A 19,340-nucleotide genomic window follows, 5' to 3' on the forward strand; every position below is an offset into this window, starting at 1 on the left:
CACGCTGTATCTCAAAGCGATCCAGTGCAGACAGACAGCATCCAACACAGCCACACAGAGTCTGACGCAGAAAGATCAACATGCAGCTCTCTATCCTGCTGCCAGAAGTCAGAAAAGAATAGACTGTACGGCTTACAGACAGAGAATGACACCCTTTGTCTTCAAAGTAAATACTATCTCCACTCTATAGTTAGGGACGACTAAGAATACTTGGTTTACAGGATCAGAACTGTCTAAGACTCATTTTTAAAATTAGTTCACTGGGCTTTATTAAGTTTGAAGTTTTATATAATAAAAGATTGTTCCAAAAAAATGTTTAAAGAAGTTTGAGGGCAGGGAGGGTATTCCCTAAAAATTCATAAGCCTTCTGAGGGGTGCGGTTCCTGGGTGGCACAGTTTGTCCTAGACTATTAACCTAAAAGTTGACAATTTGAACCCACCCAGCAGCACCATGAAAGAAAAGCCTGGTGGTCTGCTCCCGCAAGGTTTACAGCCAAGAAAACCCTATGGAGCAGTTCTACTCTGAAACACACAGGGTCGCTATGAGTCAGAATCAACTCAACGGTAACGGGTTTATCAGGGGTAAAGACATATCTTTGTGTCTCCGAACAACTAAAGTCAACCTTCGTGTGACATAAAAGGTAGAGCATGGTAGTTTCTTTCTGAAAAGGCAGACATGATTAGACACACTCGAAATGGCTCCTAACCTCTACAAAGAACAGGCGAGGGTATAAGAGACCTAGTTCTCAGATACACAGTCAGACAGGAGTTAAATACAGGGACAGCGGTAGCCTACTGCAGAAAAAGATGGGGCAGTCCGCTTCTGTAAAGATTTACAGCCTTGGAAACCCTACAGGGCAGTTCTACTCCGTCCTATAGGGTCACTAAGAGTCAGAATCGACTCACGACAGCAGCTCTGCTTTGGCAGTAGCTTAAAAACGATGAAAAAAGCAAAAAAATAAACTTACTCTTTTCAATGAGCTGGTCCTGAACTCCCGCCAATGCGCTTACTGCCTAAAAGAAAAAGCCACGGTTACCAGAAAAATTACCACAGGCCTCAGGTGGTCACTCAGAATAAGGGAGGAAGGGAAGGAGAAAACTCACAGAAACTGAACTAAGGTCTTCCTCAACAATGGGCCACAAAAGGATCTACCCCCAACGTCACTTACAGCTGCTGAAGTAACCGAGGATTTACTGAAGAGCCGCTCAGCTTCCTTAAACTTCCGGTTCCTTCGATCATTTTTGCTATTGGAGTTTCTAAAACACACAGAATAAAGTCACTGTAAGCACCAAGCTGTGTCTACGGTTCAAGCTGGGGGTGCCCCAGGACAGGTTTAAGGAACTTTTTTTCCTACTATGTTCCATAAAGCAATTAAGGGCCACTCACACAGAAGAATTATCTTCACGTAGATTTGTTTCTTAGAGTAATATAAAACATTCAGTTCATCTGTTTTCAAAATTAAAAACAGGGAATATGAAATTTTATTTAATAAATAATTACAAAAAATATACATCATTTAACAGAAGGGAAAAGGGGGGGCAGGAAATAAAGCAGAGGGAAGAAGAGCAGGGAAAAGAAAAAGGGATTTAAAAAGACAAAGAATACAGATGAAGATTAACAGAAAACAAACTGGAAAAGAAACATACAACATTTAAAACAAACAGGGAAGAGATTTATAAAGAGGACACACACACACACACACACACAAGTACAGATAGCCCGCCAACTGGGTGAGACACAACATACAGACAGGCAGATACCTAGAAGAGTGGAGACCTACACACACTTACATGCCCTCAGGGGAGAGATGAGACAACCAAGAGATACACCTAGAATTAGAAGGGGGAGGATTCAGACAGACAAAGAGGGAGAAGAGAAGGAAAAGACAGACAGACAAACATACAAGGGAGGGGAGTGGGCTGTAGAGGCAAAGAGATCTATACCTACAATCAGGACAGAGACAGCTGTATCTCCCCAAGCAAGGAAATAAAGAAACAAAGTTACAGTGAGGTGTGGCTCAGAAGTAATAACCTAAACACACTGATATGAATGAATGAAACAGGTGAAGGGGTTGGCAAGAAAGCAAATCGCTTAAGAAGGGAACAGAAAGCAAGTATCAGGAAGAAAAATAAGAGGGGAGGAAACACTAGAAGAACTAGAAGGGTTCAGAAATGTTAACTGAGGTTAACTCTTCCCATTCCGCTTTGCATTGTCGCTAATCATTGTCTCCAACAGCTCAAGTCTATATTCTGAACTCTTTAATGGCTCCATTCTGAATGGAATGAAACATTACTAGGATGGAGTTTATTTACATAAGCAAAGGAGGATCTTGCAACCCCAAATCAAGCTTTACTCTAGGAATCACTAGTTCTAAGTTAAACTTGAGGAGCTGAGGCTAAAATAAACATTGTATTTCTACTACAGTGTTTGTTCTCAAGTCATCCCCAAACATGACAAAATCTGAATGACAATCGGACAACTCTAAGGTCTCCAGAAGGAGCCCTGGTGGCACAACAGTTAAGCACTCAGCTGCTAACCGAAAGGGTGGGAGTTTGAACCCACCCAGCACCTCCGTGGGACGAAGACCTGGTGATATGTTCCCATAAAGATTACAGCCTAGAAAACTCTATGGGGACGTTCTACTCTGTCACATGAGGTCACTGTGAGTTAAAAATCGACTCAAGGGCACCCAATAACAACATGGTCCCTAGAGGAAGCTGTGTAGTACAATTTAGATGAAATAGGGAACTAGGAATTAGGAGACTTGGGTTGTTGTTGTTAGGTGCCATTGACTTGATTCTGGTTCACAGCTTGGGTGCTATTCCGAAACTCACGAGTACCTAGCTGTGTCTCCATACAATACCATTCAACCTCTCAGGCCTCAAGTTTCCTTATCTGGAACAGGTTAGGTTAGGAGATAAGATCGGTCACCACAATTTCGTACTGTGTGTTGGAATTTGCGTTATGCAATCTATATATATTGCTTCATATTTCTTACAAAAATCTAAGAATGTAGGTGGTATTATTCCCATTTTACAAATAAGGAAAAAGGCATAGCAAGTTAAGTAACCTACCAAGTTCACAGCCAGTTAAAGTGGTACAACTGGGAAGAAACACAAGGCAGCCTGACTCCAAAGTCTGTGCAATTAACCTCACAGTCCCTCCCAGCTCTAAAATTCTATGATTTCACTCAGAAACGCTGACATCTATTGAAGCAGAATATGACCTCAGTTTAAAAATGATAACTACCACAGATAAAGAAGTTTGGTGAGTTTCGACTTTTGGTCATTAAAGGATCCACCAGACTCCGGCATCCAGCGGCTGGATATGAGAGAAATAAATGATTTTGTGCGGCGAGCAGAGCATCCCTTCATGTTTAGGTAAGAAATAACCCAAAGAGAGGCTACATTGTAACAAACGGGAATTAATGAGGATTTACCACTTGGCTTGCCCAAAACCTTCTTTATGCTGAATGCCTACAAAGCAACATTTTCCACAGTGTGGTACGTGCACCACCGCAGGACATGAGATCATTTGGTTGGTTCACAAACACTTTTAATATGTATTTATTTGAATGCTTATTATTAAAAATGGCTAGAACTAGTGACATGACACTATTTCTGCAAATAACCTTCATTTTTTAAATTTAAAGGAAAAACTAGGGTTCCTTAGAGAAATGGCTTATACAGGTCTGGGGCACAGAAAGGACAAGGTGAGCCTGAGACATCTTTTTGGGCCAGAAAGCAAGACAGTGCTCAAAGACTAATAGAGTTACGTCAAAGGGACAAAGGAACCAACCTGAAAAGGCTCCCTCTGGCCATGTTTGGGATAAACTAAACATTAAAAAGGATACTGACGGCTGCATTCACTCTGTGAAGTCACCCAGCTTATGATTTGTGCACGTCTCTGTATGTATTTCAAACAAAGGTTTTCTAAAAAACACTGATACGGCAGGCAGAGAGGGGGGGAGAAAGAGAATGAATGAAAGGTAGGGGAAGACAAAAGTAGAAGGCTCTTCTTTCAGAACACCAGTAAGAAAAGTAAAATAAACCACTGAATAAAAATTCTGAGAGAGGAGTATATTCATTCACACTGTCTAAAAGTATAACCTAAAATCTGTTAGCTACAGAGGGGCCAACATCAACTTTTACAACAGAGACATCAAAGGACCACACTTAGCAGCACCCCCAGTGATACAATTTGACAGTATGTGGCTCCTTGGTTAGAAGCTCGGCTGCTAACCAAAAGGTCAGCTATTCAAATCCACCAGCCTCTCCTTGGGAACCCTATGGGGACAGTTTTGCTCTGTCCCATAGGGTTGCTATGAGTCAGAATCGACTCGACAGCATCAGGTTTGGGTTTTTGTTTTGTTTTCCTTTCTTTTACCAAACACCAGAGGAGCCCTGGTGGCTCAGTGGTTAAAAGCTCGGCTGCTAACCAAAGAGGTCAGCAGTTCAAATCCAGCAGCTGCTCCCTGGAAACCCTACGGGGCAGCTCTACTCCGTCCTATAGGGTCACTATGAGTCGGAATCGACTCTACTGCAAGGGATTTGCCTTTTTTTTTTTTTAAACAAGAGGTACACAACATCACCTATATGCAGCATTTTTGCCAAGAATGTTTATGAGTTTCTCATGAGATCACAGTAACAAAAATCCTGAAGGTGGGGCATTCTACAAGACAATGTCATCAAACAAAAACCAAGGGTTAGAGACTCTCCTAAATTAAAACAGACTAAATAGACACAATGACCAAATGGAATGACTAAACACTGACTGGATTCAGGATCTAAACAAAGTAACAATGCATTCGGGGGATGATTGGAAATTTAAATAAAGACGGTGTATGACACTATTAACATAATGTTAATTTTCTAGGTGAGGTAATTGCAGCCAGGTAGGAGAAACAGTCTTAGTCTTAGGCAGTACATGCTGACATACTTATGGGCAAAATACCATGACATCTGTACTGAACTTTCAAATGGTTTAGGAAATAAACAGTGTACGGGGGAGGGAGTGGGTATGATGATAAAGAGGGAGTATGAGGGAGATCTCTGTGGTGATGGAATAGTTCTGTATCTTGATTGTGCTGGTGGTTACACGAATCTACAGAACTATACACACACATTATATCAATGTCAGTTTCTGGTCTTGATATTATAATGTAGCTGCATAAGATGTAACTGCTGGGGGAAACTGGGTGAAGGTACACCAGACCATCCTCTACCATCTTGAAACTTCCTGTGAATCTCCAATTATTTCAAAATAAAAAAAGTTGTTTTAAATTATGTATAGATATGTATTTCAAGCCCTGGTGGCACAGTGGTTAAGAGCTCGACTGCTAACCAAAAGGTCCGCAGTTCTAATCTACTAGCCACTCCTTAGAAACCCTATGGGGCAGTTCTACTCTGTCCTACAGGGTCACTATGAGTCAGAATCAGCTCAATGGGTTTGGCGTTTTGGTACTGGTATGTGTTTATATATGTTACAAAGAGAGAAAAAGCCAATGTGGCAACATGCTAGAATGTAGGTGGAGGGTAGCCAGTGCTTATGTACTATTCTGTCAACTTTTCTATAGATTTGAAAATTTTCGAAAAGTTGGGAAATTTTTAAATAATAATATTATTACATAAATAGTGGTACAGTGTGCACCCAGGTATGGCAAAAGCTGTGAAGGTGGAACTCATGACTGATTAAAACGTGGAAAACACTATTCCCCATGTTGTATTTCATTTACACTGCACACAACCCTGTGCCATAGGCTGGCTTTCTCTGTTTTACAGATGTAGAATCTGTCCAAGGTTACTCAGTGAGGCAGTGAGGCTGAGCCAGAGTTCAAGTCCTGATCTCCTGCCCACAAAGCTACTACCAAGAAACATATAGTCCTAAAAACAAATATTACTAGGGCACATTACAGAACACTACAGCTGCTGACACTCACTTCTGGTTGGTCAGATACCGATCCCAGCCACGAATAATATTGCCATACATCTGAGTGTCTTCCAGGTAGCTTCCTTCAAAAGCATAGATCTGTCTTTCCAAGTTTGCCAGTGTTTCCTGGTAGATGAAAAACAGGGAAATGGATAATGCCTTTTAAAAGCACGCATTAAGTCTGACCAAACCGAAATTTTGATATGAGACTTATAAACCTAAGCTCAACTACAGTAAAACACCCTTGTGGAGAGAAAGAGGATAATGGCAGGGGCAGATTGTTACGGTCTAAGGCAGTCTTGACCTTTTGGGGTAATGGACCACACTGAGAAGAGAATGGAATATACAGACTCTGTCCCCAGAAAAATGCATATACATGCTTAATTCTGCATATACATTAAAGGGTTCATGGAACCCCAGGTGTGAAAAACCCCCGCTGAAGCAGAACATGGGCAGTCTCCTCTCTCAGGCACAAAAGGTATCACCAGAGAGAAGGATGGCTGAAGAGCCTTCTAGCGCCAACGCCTCCCCTCCCCGCAGGCTCTGAAAGGCCGCCAGCCCACTAGGCTGCCAGGACTAGGCTGCCGGTTGCTATGGAAACCTGGAAGGGCAGCTGCAGGTGAGATGAGCCTCCCCCATGCCCAATCCAAAACGCGGGGAGGAGTGTCTTATCCACCAAGGCTCAGGGGACCCTGGATGAATATCACAACTCCCAATTCCCTAGCCGGAGTCTCCCCTCATCTGTCACCTTCCAAACGTTCCCAAACAAACCAAACCCTTGCCCATCAAAAATCCCATCCAACAGATCTACTCCTAGTCCCCAAAAGGTCACACCCCCTATCATCGTCCTAAGGCCAGACTGGGTGTCCTTCCCACATGTGCCTCGTACCCTATCCCCCTCAAAGCCCACGGACAAGCCCGAACCAACCACTCAACAGCCCACCGGCACGCCCGCCCCCCGCTCCTCAAACATCAAGGGGACGCCCGCCCCCCTCGCCCCTCCAAGGGCCACGGACACACCGCGTTCACCCCCAGAGCTCACCGACACTCGCCTTTTCTCGAGTCCCACGCACCCTCCCCCAGCCCCGGCCGCTTCCTTCTTCCACGCCCCCCTCCTTCCTCTTCCCCCTCCCCCTCCCCGGCTTCCGCGCCCCGCCCCCGGGCCCCGAGGCCCGGCCCCGGCGCCCAGCTCCGGACCCGCGCAACCGGGAAATGGAGCCGCCGCAGGCCGCGGAATGCGCAGCTGGGTCCCAGGTCCCGGGACTCGTCCCGCCGCGCTGCGTCCCCGGAGTAACGGCCTGGCGCGGCTGGCCTGGGACCCGGAGGCGGGGGCAGGCGCGAAGCCTCAACCTGGGCGCTCCCGGCCCTAGTCCCTCACCGCCAGCTCCTGCTTCCGCTTCACCAGCTCGGCCAGCTCCCGCCGGGTGTCCGGGATCTGCGGCGGCGCCGCCTTGTTGTGCATCGCCATGTTGGGCAGAGGCGGGCGGCGGCGGCGGCAGCGGCGGCGGCGGCGGCGGCGGCGGGAGGCTGGGGGCGGTCCCTGCGCGCCGCGGCCGGCCCGCGAGGGGGCGCCCGCCGCTGCACTGCGCCTGCGCGCGCGGCTTCCGGAGCCGCGCGCCACGGCGCCGGGTGCTCTGGCCCTGGGGTGCTCTGGCCCTTTGGCGCTCGCAAACCCAGCTTGGAAGGGTCCAGGGGTCCGGGCTTCTTCTGGTCGTTCTCCTAGCCGCAGCTCTACCCGTCAGTTGACAACTGGGGTTTAGAGATACCACAAGGTGACTACGTCCCAAGCCAAACTTAAGTCTGCTCCAGTGTTCCTCACCTTAGTGAATGATTTTCACTCTCCTTCCTGTTGCCAGAATTGGAAACCGGGGTATCATCCTTCCCTTTACCCCCTAATCTGATCCAAAAACCAAGCCCTGTGGACCCTGGAAGAGCTCCCAAATCCACTCACATGTCTATCGCCTCTGCTACCTCCCCATTTCATCCAGGCCCTCCCTATTTTTGACTACATTTTTCCAATAGCCTCCTTACTTCCACTCTTAGCTTCCTTCAATCCATTGTCCACAGTGAGGCCAGGGTGATCTTTCAAAATGGAATCCGATGTCATTCTTGTGGTTAAAATCTTTCAATGGCTGCCCTGTTACCCTTTTAGAGAAACAAGTATTATGTAGGGAGCACAAACTGGAGCCAGAACTACCTGGTTGAAAATCTTACCTGTCCACTCATAAGCTGTGCCACCTCTGGCAGGTAACTAAATTTCACTGTCTCAGCATCCTCATCTGTAAAATGGAGGTAGTAATAGAACATACATAATACAGTACACCACTCATCTGTCAGTGTGTCCTACTGTGGTGGCTTGCTTGTTGCCGTGATGCTGAAAGCTATGCCACTGATATTCAAATACCAGCAGGGTCACCCATGGTGGACAGGTTTCAGCACAGGTTCCAGACTAAGACAGACTAGAAAGAAGGACTTGGCAATCTACTTCTAAAAAAAAACTTTGCCAGTGAAAACCTTATGAATGGGCAAAACATTGTCTGATACAGTGCTGGAAGATGAGCCCCTCAGGTCAGAAGGTACTCAAAATACAACTGGGAAGGTTGCCTCCTCAAAGTAGAGTAAACCTTAATGACCTGGACAGAGTAAAGCTTTCCGGACTTTCATTTGGTGATGTGGCATGACTCAAAGAAGAAACAGCTGCAAACATCCATTAGTAATCGGAACATGAAATGTATGAAGTATGAATCCAGGAAAATTAAAAGTTGTCAGAAATGAAATGGAATGCTTGATGACAGATATCCTAGGGATTGGTGAGCTGAAATGGACTGGTATTGATTATTTGGAATCAGGCAGTCATATGCTCTGCTATGCCAGGAATGACAAATTGAAGCACAGCTTTGCATTCATAATAAAAAAAAAAATTCAAGATCTGTCCTAAAGTACAATGCTGTCAGTGATAGGATAATATCATATGCCTTCAAGAAAGACTAGTTAATATGACTATTACTCAAATTTACACACCAACCATTAATGCCAAAGATGAAAAAATTGAGAATTTTTTCCAACTTCAGCAGTCTGAAATTGATCAAACATACAATCAAGATGCATTGTTACTCATGATTGGAATGTCAAAGTTGGAAACAGAAGGATCAGTAGCTGGAAAATAGGATCTTGGTGATAGAAATGACGCTGGAGATTGCATGATAGAATTTTGCAAGACCAATGACCTATTCATTGGAAATACCTTTTTTCAATAACATAAACAGCAACTATACACCTGGACCTCGCTGTATGAAATACACAGGAATCAAGTCAGCAACATCTGTGGAAAGAGACAATGGGAAATCTCAATATTATCAGTCATAATGAGGACAGGGGCTGATTGCAGAACAGACCATCAATTGCTCATAAACGAGTTCAGTTGAAGCTGAAGAAAATTAAAACAGGTTCATGAAAGCCAAATCCAACCTTGAGGATATCCCACCCAAATTTATAGACCATATCAAGAATAAATTTGAAGCATTGAACACTAATGATCAAAGACCAGACGAATTTGGGATGACATAAAGGACACATGAAGAAAGCAAAAGGTCATTAGAAAGAAAAAATCAAAATGGATGTCAGAAGAGACTCTGAAACTTGCTGTTGAACATCGAGTAGCTAAAGCAAATGGAAGAAATGATGAAGTAAAAGAGCTGAAAAGATTTCTAAGTATTATAATAAAAATGCAAAGACCTGGAGTTAGAAAACCAAAAGGGAAGAACATGCTTGGCACTTCTCAAGCTGAAAGAACTGAAGGAAAAACTGAAGCCTCAAGTTGCTATATTGAAGGATTCTATGGGCAAAATACTGAACAAAACAGGAAGCAGCGAAAGAAGATGGAAGGAATACACAGAGTCACTGTACCAAAAAGCACTGGTTGACATTCAACCATTTCAGGAGGTAGCATATGATCAAGAACCAATGGTATTGAAGGAAGAAGTTCAAGCTGCGCTGAAAGCATTGGTGAAAAACAAGGATCTGGGAACTGACAGAATACAAATTGAGATATTTCACCAAACGGATGCAACGCTGGAAGCACTTGTCTATGCCAAGAAATTTGGAAGACAGCTACCTGGCCAACCAACAGGAAGAGATCCATATTTGTCCCATTGCAAAGAAATGTAATCCAGCAGAATGCATAAATTATCGAACAGTATCATTAATATTACACGCAAGTAAAATTTTGCTGAAGATGATTAAAAAATGGATGCAGCAGTGTATTTACAGGCCGGATTCAGAAGAGGAGGTAAAACAAAAGATGTTGCTGATGTCAGATGGATCTTGGCTGAAAGCAGAGAATACCTGTGTTTTATTCACTATGTCAAGGCATTCAACTGTGTGGATCCTAACCAATTATGGATAACATTGCGAAGAATGGGAATTCCAGAACACTTAATTGTGCACATGCAGAACCTGAACATAGACTAAGAGGCAGTCGTTCAAACAGAATGAGGGGATTCTGCATAGTTCAAAATCAGGAAGGCTGCATGTCAGGGTTGTATCCTTTCATGATATTATTCAACCTGTATGCTGAGCAAATAATCTGAGAAGTATATGAACTATACTGGATTGGATTGGAAGAAGACTTATTAACAACCTGTAATATGCAGAGGACACAACCTTGCGTGCTGAAAGTGAAGGGGACTTAAGCACCTACTGATGAAGATCAAAGACTACAGCCTTCAGTATGGATTACGCTTCCACATAAAGAAAACAAAAATCCTCACAACTGGACCAATAAACAACATCATGACAAACGGAGAAAATATTGAATTTGTCAAGGACTTCATTTTACTTGGATCTACAATCAACACCCATGGAAGGGGCAGTCAAGAAATCAAACAATGATTGTTCACAATAGCAAAAAGATGGAAACAACCTAAGTGCCCGTCAGCAGATGAATGGATAGAATTATGGCACATACACACAATAGAGTACTGTGCAACAATAAAGAACAATGATGAATCTACAAAACATCTCACAACATAGATGAATCTGGAGGGCATTATACTGAGTGAAATAAGTCAATCACAAAAGGACAAATACTGTATGAGGCTGCTATTATAAAGACTCATGAAAAGGTTTACACACAGAAAGAAATGATCTTTATTACTAGGAAGGGAGCCCTGAGGTGGGAAAAACACTAACTAGACAATTAAAAAAATCAAACCCGTTGTAATCGAGTAGATTCCAACTCATAACTACCCTATAGGACAGAGTAGAACTACCCCATAGAGTTTCCAAGAGACACCTGGAGAATTTGAACTGCTGACCTTTTGGTTAACACCCATAGCACTTAACCACCATGCCACCAGGGTTTCCAAAACTAGACAATAGATGAGTGGTAACTTTGGTAGCGGGTAAGACAGTACACAATTCTGGGGAAGTCAGCACAACTTGACCAAAGCAAGGTCTTGGAACCTTCATAGACACATCCAAATCCCCTGAGGGACCAAATTACTGGGCTGAGGGCTGGGGACCACAGTCTTGGGGAACATCAAGCTCAATTGGCATAACAAAGTTTTTAAAGAAAATGTTCTACATTCTACTTTGGTGAGTACCGTCTGGGGTCTTAAAAGCTTGTGAGCAGCCATCTAAGATACTCCACTGGTCTCATCCCATCAGGAGCAAAGGAGAATGAAGAAAACCAAAGACAGAAGGGACCATAACTACCACAGCCTCCACCAGACTGAGTCCAACACAACTAGGTGATGCCCGGCTGCCACCACCGACTGCTCTAGCAGGGATCACAATAGAGGGTCCTGGACAGAGCTGGAGAAAAAAGTAGAACAAAATTCTGACTCACAAGAAAAGACCGGATTTACTGGTCTGACAGAGACTGGAGAAACCCTGAGAATATGGCCCCCAGACACTTTTTGCTCAGTACTAAAGTCACTCCTGAAGGTCACCCTTCAGCCAAAGATTAGACAGGCACACAAAACAAAATGAGACTAAATGGGCACACCAGCCCAGGGGCAAAGATGAGAAGGCAGGAGGGAACAGGATAGCTGGTAATGGGGAACCCAATGTCGAGAAGAAGGGAGTGTTGATATGTCATAGGGTTGGCAATTGAAGTCACAAAACAGTGTGTATTAACTGTTCAATGTGAAACTAACTTGCTCTGTAAAACTTCATCTAAATACAACTCTCTCTCTCTCTCTATATATATATATATACACACACACATAAAGAAAATAAATAAACAACGTACTGCATTGGGCAAATCTGCTGCAAAAGACTAAAGTGTTAAAAAGCAAAGATGTCACTTTGAGGACTAAGGTGTGCCTGACCCAAGCCATGATATTTTCGATTGCCTCATATGCGTGCAAAATCTGAGCAATGGCGAAGGAAGACCAAAGCAGAACTGATGCCTTTGCATTACGGTGTTGGTGAAGAATATTGAATATACTGTGGAATGCCAGAAGAATGAATAAATCTATCTTGGTAGATGTATACCCTGAATGCTCCCCAGGAGCGAGGATGGCGAGCCTTTATCTCCTGTACTTTGGACATGTTATCAGGAGGGACCAGTCCCTGGAGAAGGACATCATACTTGGTAAAGTAGAGCGTCAGTGAGAAAGTGGAAGACCTTCGATGAGATGGATTGATACAGTGGCTGCAGCAGTGGGCTCAAACACAGCAACAATTGTGAGGTTGGTGCAGGACTGGGCAGTGTTTCGTTCTGTTGTGCATAGGGTCTCTATGAATTGGAACCAACTCGATGGCACCCAACAACAACTACCTAAAACAGTTGTGAAGGAGCTCTGGTGGTGCAGTGGTTAAGTGCTCAGCTGGACTGAAAGTTCTGGGGTTCTAACCCACCAGCCACTCCCACTAGCCACTCTGGGGGAGAAAGATGTGGCAGTTTACTTCCATAAAGATTTACAGCCTTGGAAACCGTATCGAGCAATTCTTCTTTGTCCTATAGGGTGGTTGCAAGTTTAAATTGACTCAGTGGCAAAGTGCTAATTTTTATCTTTAAGTCTAGTATCAACTTCGTTTCCATTTGGCCTCTATTTTCTTCTCCAGCCTCAACTCTCTCCATTTTCCAATATCCTACAAGTTCACCACGATGAATATAAGTGGGATTACTTTTTTTTTTCCTTGTTTGGGATCTTTAGTTTTTTAGAATCTGTTGACTTGTACCCTTCATCAGTTCTGGGAAATTTTCAGTCATTTTTCTTCAGACATGCCTTAGCCTGATTTTCTCTTTCTAGAATTCAAATTAAACATAAGAATTATTTTTTACTCTTAGCAAAATAGGAATAGAAGGAAAAGTCCTCAACATAATAATGGGCATTTATACAAAGCCAACAGGCCAACATCATCCTAAATGGAGAGAGTCTGAAAGCATTCCCTTTGAAATCGGGAACCAGACAAGGATGCCCTTATCACCACTCTTATTCAACATTGTGCTGGAGGTCCTAGCCAGAGCAATTAGGCTAGATAAAGAAATAAAGGGCATCCAGATTGGCAAGGAAGAAGTCAAAGTATCTCTATTTGCAGATGACATGATCTTATACACAGAAAACCCTAAAGAACCCTCAAGAAAACTACTGAAACTAATAAAAGAGTTCACCAGAGTATCAGGATACAAGATTAACATACAAAAATCAGTTGGATTCCTCTACACCAACAAAAAGAACATCGAAGAGGAAATCACTAAATCCATACCATTTACAGTAGCCCCCAAGAAGGTAAAATACTTAAGAATAAATCTTACCAGAGACTTAAAAGACCTAGACAAGGAAAACTACAAGACACTATTGCAAGAAACCAAAAGAGACCTACATAAATGGAAAAACATACCTTGCTTATGGATAGGAAGACTTAACATTGTAAAAATGTCTATTCTACCAGAAGCAATCTATATACACAATGCAATTCTGATCCAAACTCCAACGACATTTTTTTTAATGAGCTGGAGAAACAAATCCCCAACTTCATATGTAAGGGAAAGAGGCCCCGGATAAGTAAAGCATAACTGAAAAAGAAGAACAAAGCAGGAGGCCTCACTCTACCTGATTTTAGAACCTATTATACCGCCAGAGTAGTCAAAACAACGTGGTACTGGTACAACAACAGATACATAGACCAATGGAACAGAACTGAGAATCCAGACATAAGTCCATCCACATATGAACAGCTGATATTTGACAAAGGCCCCAAAACAGTTAAATGGGGAAAAGACAGTCTCTTTAACAAATGGTGCTGGCATAACTGGATATCCATTGGCAAAAAAATGAAACAAGACCCATACCTCACACCATGCACAAAAACTCACTCAAAATGGATCAAAGACCTAAATATAAAATCTGAAACGATAAAGATCATGGAAGAAAAAATAGGGACAATGCTAGGAGCCCTAATACATGGCATAAACAGTATAGAAAACATTACTAACAATGCAGACACACCAGAAGAGAAATTAGACAATTTGGAGCTCCTAAAAATCAAATACCTATGCTCATCCAAAGACTTCACCAAAAGAGTAAAAAGATTACCTACAGACTGGGAAAAAGTTTTTAGCTATGATATTTCTGATCAGCATCTGATCTCTAAAATCTACATGATACTGCAGAAATTCAACCACAAAAAGACAACCCAATTTAAAAAATGGGCAAAGGATATGAACAGGCACTTCATTGAAGAAGACATTCGGGTAGCTAACAGATACATGAGGAAATGCTCACGATCATTAGCCGTTAGAGAAATGCAAATCAAAACTACAATGAGATTGCATCTCACTCCAACGAGGCTGGCATTAATCCAAAAAACACAAAATCATAAATGTTGGAGAGGTTGTAGAGAGACTGGAATACTTATACACTGCTGGTGGGAATGTAAAATGGTACAACCACTTCGGAAATCGATTTGGCGCTTCCTTAAAAAACTAGAAATAGAACTACCATACTATCCAGCAATCCCACTCCTTGGAATATATCCTAGAGAAATAAGAGCCTTTACATGAACAGATATATGCACACCCATGTTCATTGCAGCACTGTTTACAATAGCAAAAAGATGGAACCAACCAAGGTGCCCATCAACGGATGCATGGATAAATAAATTATGGTATGTTCACATGATGGAATACTATGCCTCAATAAAGAACAATGATGAATCTGTGGAACATTTCATAACATGCAGGAATCTGGAAGGCATTATGCTGAGTGAAATTAGTCAGTTGCAAAAGGACAAACATTGTGTGAGACCACTATTACAAGAACTCAAGAAGTAGTTTAAACAGAGAAGAGTTATGAGAGTGGGGAGGTAGGGAGGGAGAGGGGTATTCACCAATTAGATAGTAGACAAGAAATATTTTAGGTGAAGGGAAAGACAACACACAACACAGGAGAGGTCAGCACAACTGGTCTAAACCAAAAGCACAGAAGTCTCCTGAATGAACTGAATGTTTTGAAGGCTTGCATAGCAGGGGCCGGGACTTCAGGGGACATCTAGGTTAATTGCCATAATCTATGAAGAAAATATTCTGCATCCCGCTTTGGAGAGTGGCACCTGGGGTCTTAAACGCTAGCAAGTGGCCATCTAAGATGCATCAATTGGTCTCAACCCATCTGGACCAAAGGAGAACGAAGAACACCAAAGACACAAGGTAATTATGAGCCCAAGAGACAGAAAGGGCCACATAAACCAGAGATTACATCAGCCTGAGACCAGAAGAATTAGATGGTGTCTGGCTACAAATGATGACTGCCCTGGCAGGGAACACGACAGAGAACCCTTGAGGGAGCAGGAGAACAGTGGGATGCAGACCTCAAATCCTTGTAAAAAGACCAGACTTAATGGTCTGACTGAGACTAGAAGGACCCCGGAGGTCACGGTCCCCAGACCTTCTGTTAGCCCAAGAGAGGAACCATTCCCAAAGCCAACTCTTCATACAGGAATTGGACTGGACTATGGGATAGAAAATGATAGTGGTGAAGAGTGAGCTTCTTGGATCAAGTAGACACATCAATCTATGTAGGCATCTCCTGTCTGGAGGGGAGATGAGAGGGCAGAGAGGGTCAGAAGCTGGCTGAATGGACACAAAAATAGAGTGGAGAGGAGCGTGCTGTCTCACTTAGGGGGAGAGCAACTAGGAGTATATGGCAAGGTGTGTATAAATTTTTGTATGAGAGACTTGGTTTGTAAACTTTCACTTAAAGCACAATTAAAAAAAAAAAAAAAAAACCTAGTGCCATCGAGTCAATTCCGACTCATAGTGACCCTGTAAGACAGAGTAGAACTGCCCCATAGAGTTTCCAAGGAGCACCTGGTGGATTCAAACTGCTGACCCTTTGGTTAGCAGCTGTAGCACTTAACCATTACGCCACCAGGGTTTCCAATAAAAAAAAGAGAAAAAAAATTATTTTTTACTCACTGTATTTTTTTTCTCTCTCTCTCTGTGCTATATTCTGGATAATTTCCTTTGTTGATTTTGTGTCTTGCGACCTTTCTAAGCTCCCTTATTAAGTCTAGGGAGTATTTCATAATTCCTTTGGATTTTTTAATGTAATCATGTCATCTGTTAACAGGGACAGTTTTATTTATCCCTTTCTAATCTGTATGCTTTTTATTTCCTTTCCAGGTTTTTTTTTGCCTTATTGTGCTGGCTGAGACTTCTTTCTAGTACTATGTTGAATAAGAGTGGTAAAAGTAGACACCTGTTTTTGTTTTTGTTTTTGTTTTGTCCTTCTTCCCAATCTGAAGGGGAAAGCATTCAGGCTTTAACCATTATGATGTTATGTTCTTTGTAGACACGCTTTATCAAATTGAGGTTTCCCTCTATTCTTAGTTTGCTGAGAGTTTTTATCATGAATGGGTGTTGTGAAGGGTAGGAGTAGTTGTCCCATCAGAACCTGTCTAACTTCAGGGGTGAAAATGACGAGGGTCGAGATCACCCTGATTCCCATGAGGTAGAGGTCAAACACACCTCCGCTCTCCAACCTTTTTACCAATTCTGACACCAGGCATCCCACCTGCACCACCCTCTATGTCTCTTCTGGGTTCAGTGACAGTTTACTGGTTAAGTGGTTTATTAAGGAAGTAACAGGGTACAACTCAGCACAAGGATCAATAGGCTAAATCTCAGAATCAGGGCCAGGAAGCAACATCTTCCTTCTTCAGGGCAGGACAGCTCTCTTTGCTCTTCTGGGCTATGCAAGCAAGCAGGCCCTTCTCTCTGCTCTTAGTCCTCTGGGCTGTGCAGCCCTCCTCTCAGCCCTCTGAGGACAGGCTCCTCTTGACCCTGCTGTCTGTCACCACTTACTCCGCTACAGAGCACTTCCCGGGCCTGTCACTCTTCAGTGTTATGGTCCTTGTTAGGAGGTTCCTTGCCTCTTCTCTCTTCTTTCTTCCTTCTGCTTCTGTCTGCCTCCTCTCTGAAAAGCCTGTGGGATTGGCTACATATATACACAAACTCCTCATCAATTTCAAGGCATGGCCCTCCCATCAGGGCCACGAACTGACCAATCCCCTCTCAGTAGACCGCAGACACTTCATTTGCATAGTAGGCTGTATTTTCATCTGCACGATCTATAGTCATTTCATTTGCATAGTATATTGGCCAATCCCTGCAAGGTGCATACCAATCGCAGGGCAGACAGCAGCCCACGACCAAACAAAAAGTATCAAATCACAGGTTGTTTAGGGCTTATCAGAAAACATAATAAACCCTCTAGGGTAGAAAACTAGGGCAAAGGTAACTCCTCAGGGCTTTGGGGAAAAAAATCTCTCAAGTTGTTTTTCCAAAGAAGCAAAAGGCCACATAAAGGAACTCATTTCACCACAGTTGTTGAATTTTGTCAAATGTTTTTTCTGTATCAGTTGACATGATCATGTGATTTTTTTTAAGTCTATTGATTTTGATGGATTACATAGATTCATTTTCAAGTATTGAACCAGCTTTGCATACTTGGAATAAACCCATTTGGGCATGTTGTATAATTATTTTTACATATTATTGGATTTGATTTGCTAATAATTTGTTGAAGATTTTTGAATCTATATTCACAAACAATACTGGTCTGTAGTTTTTTTGTGTGTGTGCTGTCCTCATCTGGTTTTGGTTATCAAAGTAATACTGGCCTCATAAAATGAATTGGGAAGTGTTCTCTGCTTTTTTATAGAATTTCTATAGAATCGGTGCTAATTCTTAAAATGTTTGGTATAATTCTCCAGTAAAACCATTTGGGCCTGAGAATTTCTTTTGGAAAGCTTTTTAATTACAAATGCCATTTCTTTTAATAGTATAGAGCTATTCAGATGATCTTTTTCATATCAGGTGATTTTTGAGGAATTGGTTCATTTTATCATGTTGTTAAATTTATGTGCGTGGATAGTTTCTTTTGATCTATCTTCCTGTTCACTAATTCTCCCTGAAGGTGTATCTAAAATGCTTTTAAACTCGTCCATTGATGGGTTTACAATTATTTTTCATTTCTAAAAGTTCTAGTTGACCTTTTAAATAATTTCCCATTTTACTTGTTCCATTTTTTGCTCCCTGTGGGTATTTTTAAGTTTGTCATTATTTCTTTGTAAATAGTAACCATGAACATTTCATAGTGTTTGTCTTATAATTCTAGTATCTAAAGTCTTTGAGAAGCAGTTTCTGTTATTTTTTATTGGTTCTGACCTATGGTACATTGTTTTGTGTGCTTTGACTACTAACCCAAAGGTGGGCGGTTTGAACCCACCCAGCAACACCACAGAAGAAAGGCCTAGTGGTCTGCTTCCATAAAGATTACAGCTAAGAAAATCCTATGGAACAGTTCTATTCTAATATTTGGGGCTGACACACATCATGAGAAAAGACTGAAGCTGTCGAGGATTTCATTTTACTTGTATCCACAATCAACACCCATGGAAGCAGCAGTCGAGGAATCAAAAGACACATTGCATTGGGCAAATCTTCTGCAAAGGACTTTATAAAGTATTGAATAGCAAAGATGTCACCTTGAAGACTAAGGTGCGCCTGACACAAGCCATGTTATTTTCAATCACATCACATGCATGTGAAAGCTGGACAATGAATAAGGAAGACCAAATGAGAATTGACACCTTTGAATTGTGGTGTTGTCGAAGAATATTGAATATACCATGGACTGCCAAAAGAACGAACAAATCTGTCTTGGAAGAAGTACAGCCAGAATGCTCCTTAGAAACAAGGATGGCGAGAATGCGTCTTACATACTTTGGACATGTTGTCAGGAAGGATCAGTCTCTGGAGGACATCATGCTTAGTAAAGTACAGAGTCAGCAAAAAAGAGGAAGACCCTCAACGAGATGGATCGACACAGTGACTGCAATGATGGGCTCACGCGTAACAACGATTACAGGGATGGCACAGGACCAGGCGGTGTTTCAT

General features: G+C 42.5%; 1 protein-coding gene across 1 annotated transcript in view; it reads right to left on the reverse strand.

Annotated features, from left to right (window-relative positions):
• MEAF6 (MYST/Esa1 associated factor 6) overlaps nt 1-7,459 on the reverse strand; it is a 33,200-nt gene extending 25,741 nt beyond the window's left edge. Inside the window, exons 1-4 of the mRNA XM_049878796.1 lie at nt 7,308-7,459; nt 5,940-6,055; nt 1,170-1,257; nt 969-1,014 (exon numbers count right to left, since the gene is read on the reverse strand). Of these exons, the coding sequence (XP_049734753.1) occupies nt 969-1,014; nt 1,170-1,257; nt 5,940-6,055; nt 7,308-7,397 (340 nt within the window). The 5' untranslated portion in view covers nt 7,398-7,459. The remainder of the gene's footprint in view (nt 1-968; nt 1,015-1,169; nt 1,258-5,939; nt 6,056-7,307) is intronic.
• Between the last annotated feature and the right edge of the window lie 11,881 nt (nt 7,460-19,340).

The sequence above is a fragment of the Elephas maximus genome, chromosome 3, assembly GCF_024166365.1.
Source record: "Elephas maximus indicus isolate mEleMax1 chromosome 3, mEleMax1 primary haplotype, whole genome shotgun sequence".
NCBI classification, from domain to species: domain Eukaryota; kingdom Metazoa; phylum Chordata; class Mammalia; order Proboscidea; family Elephantidae; genus Elephas; species Elephas maximus.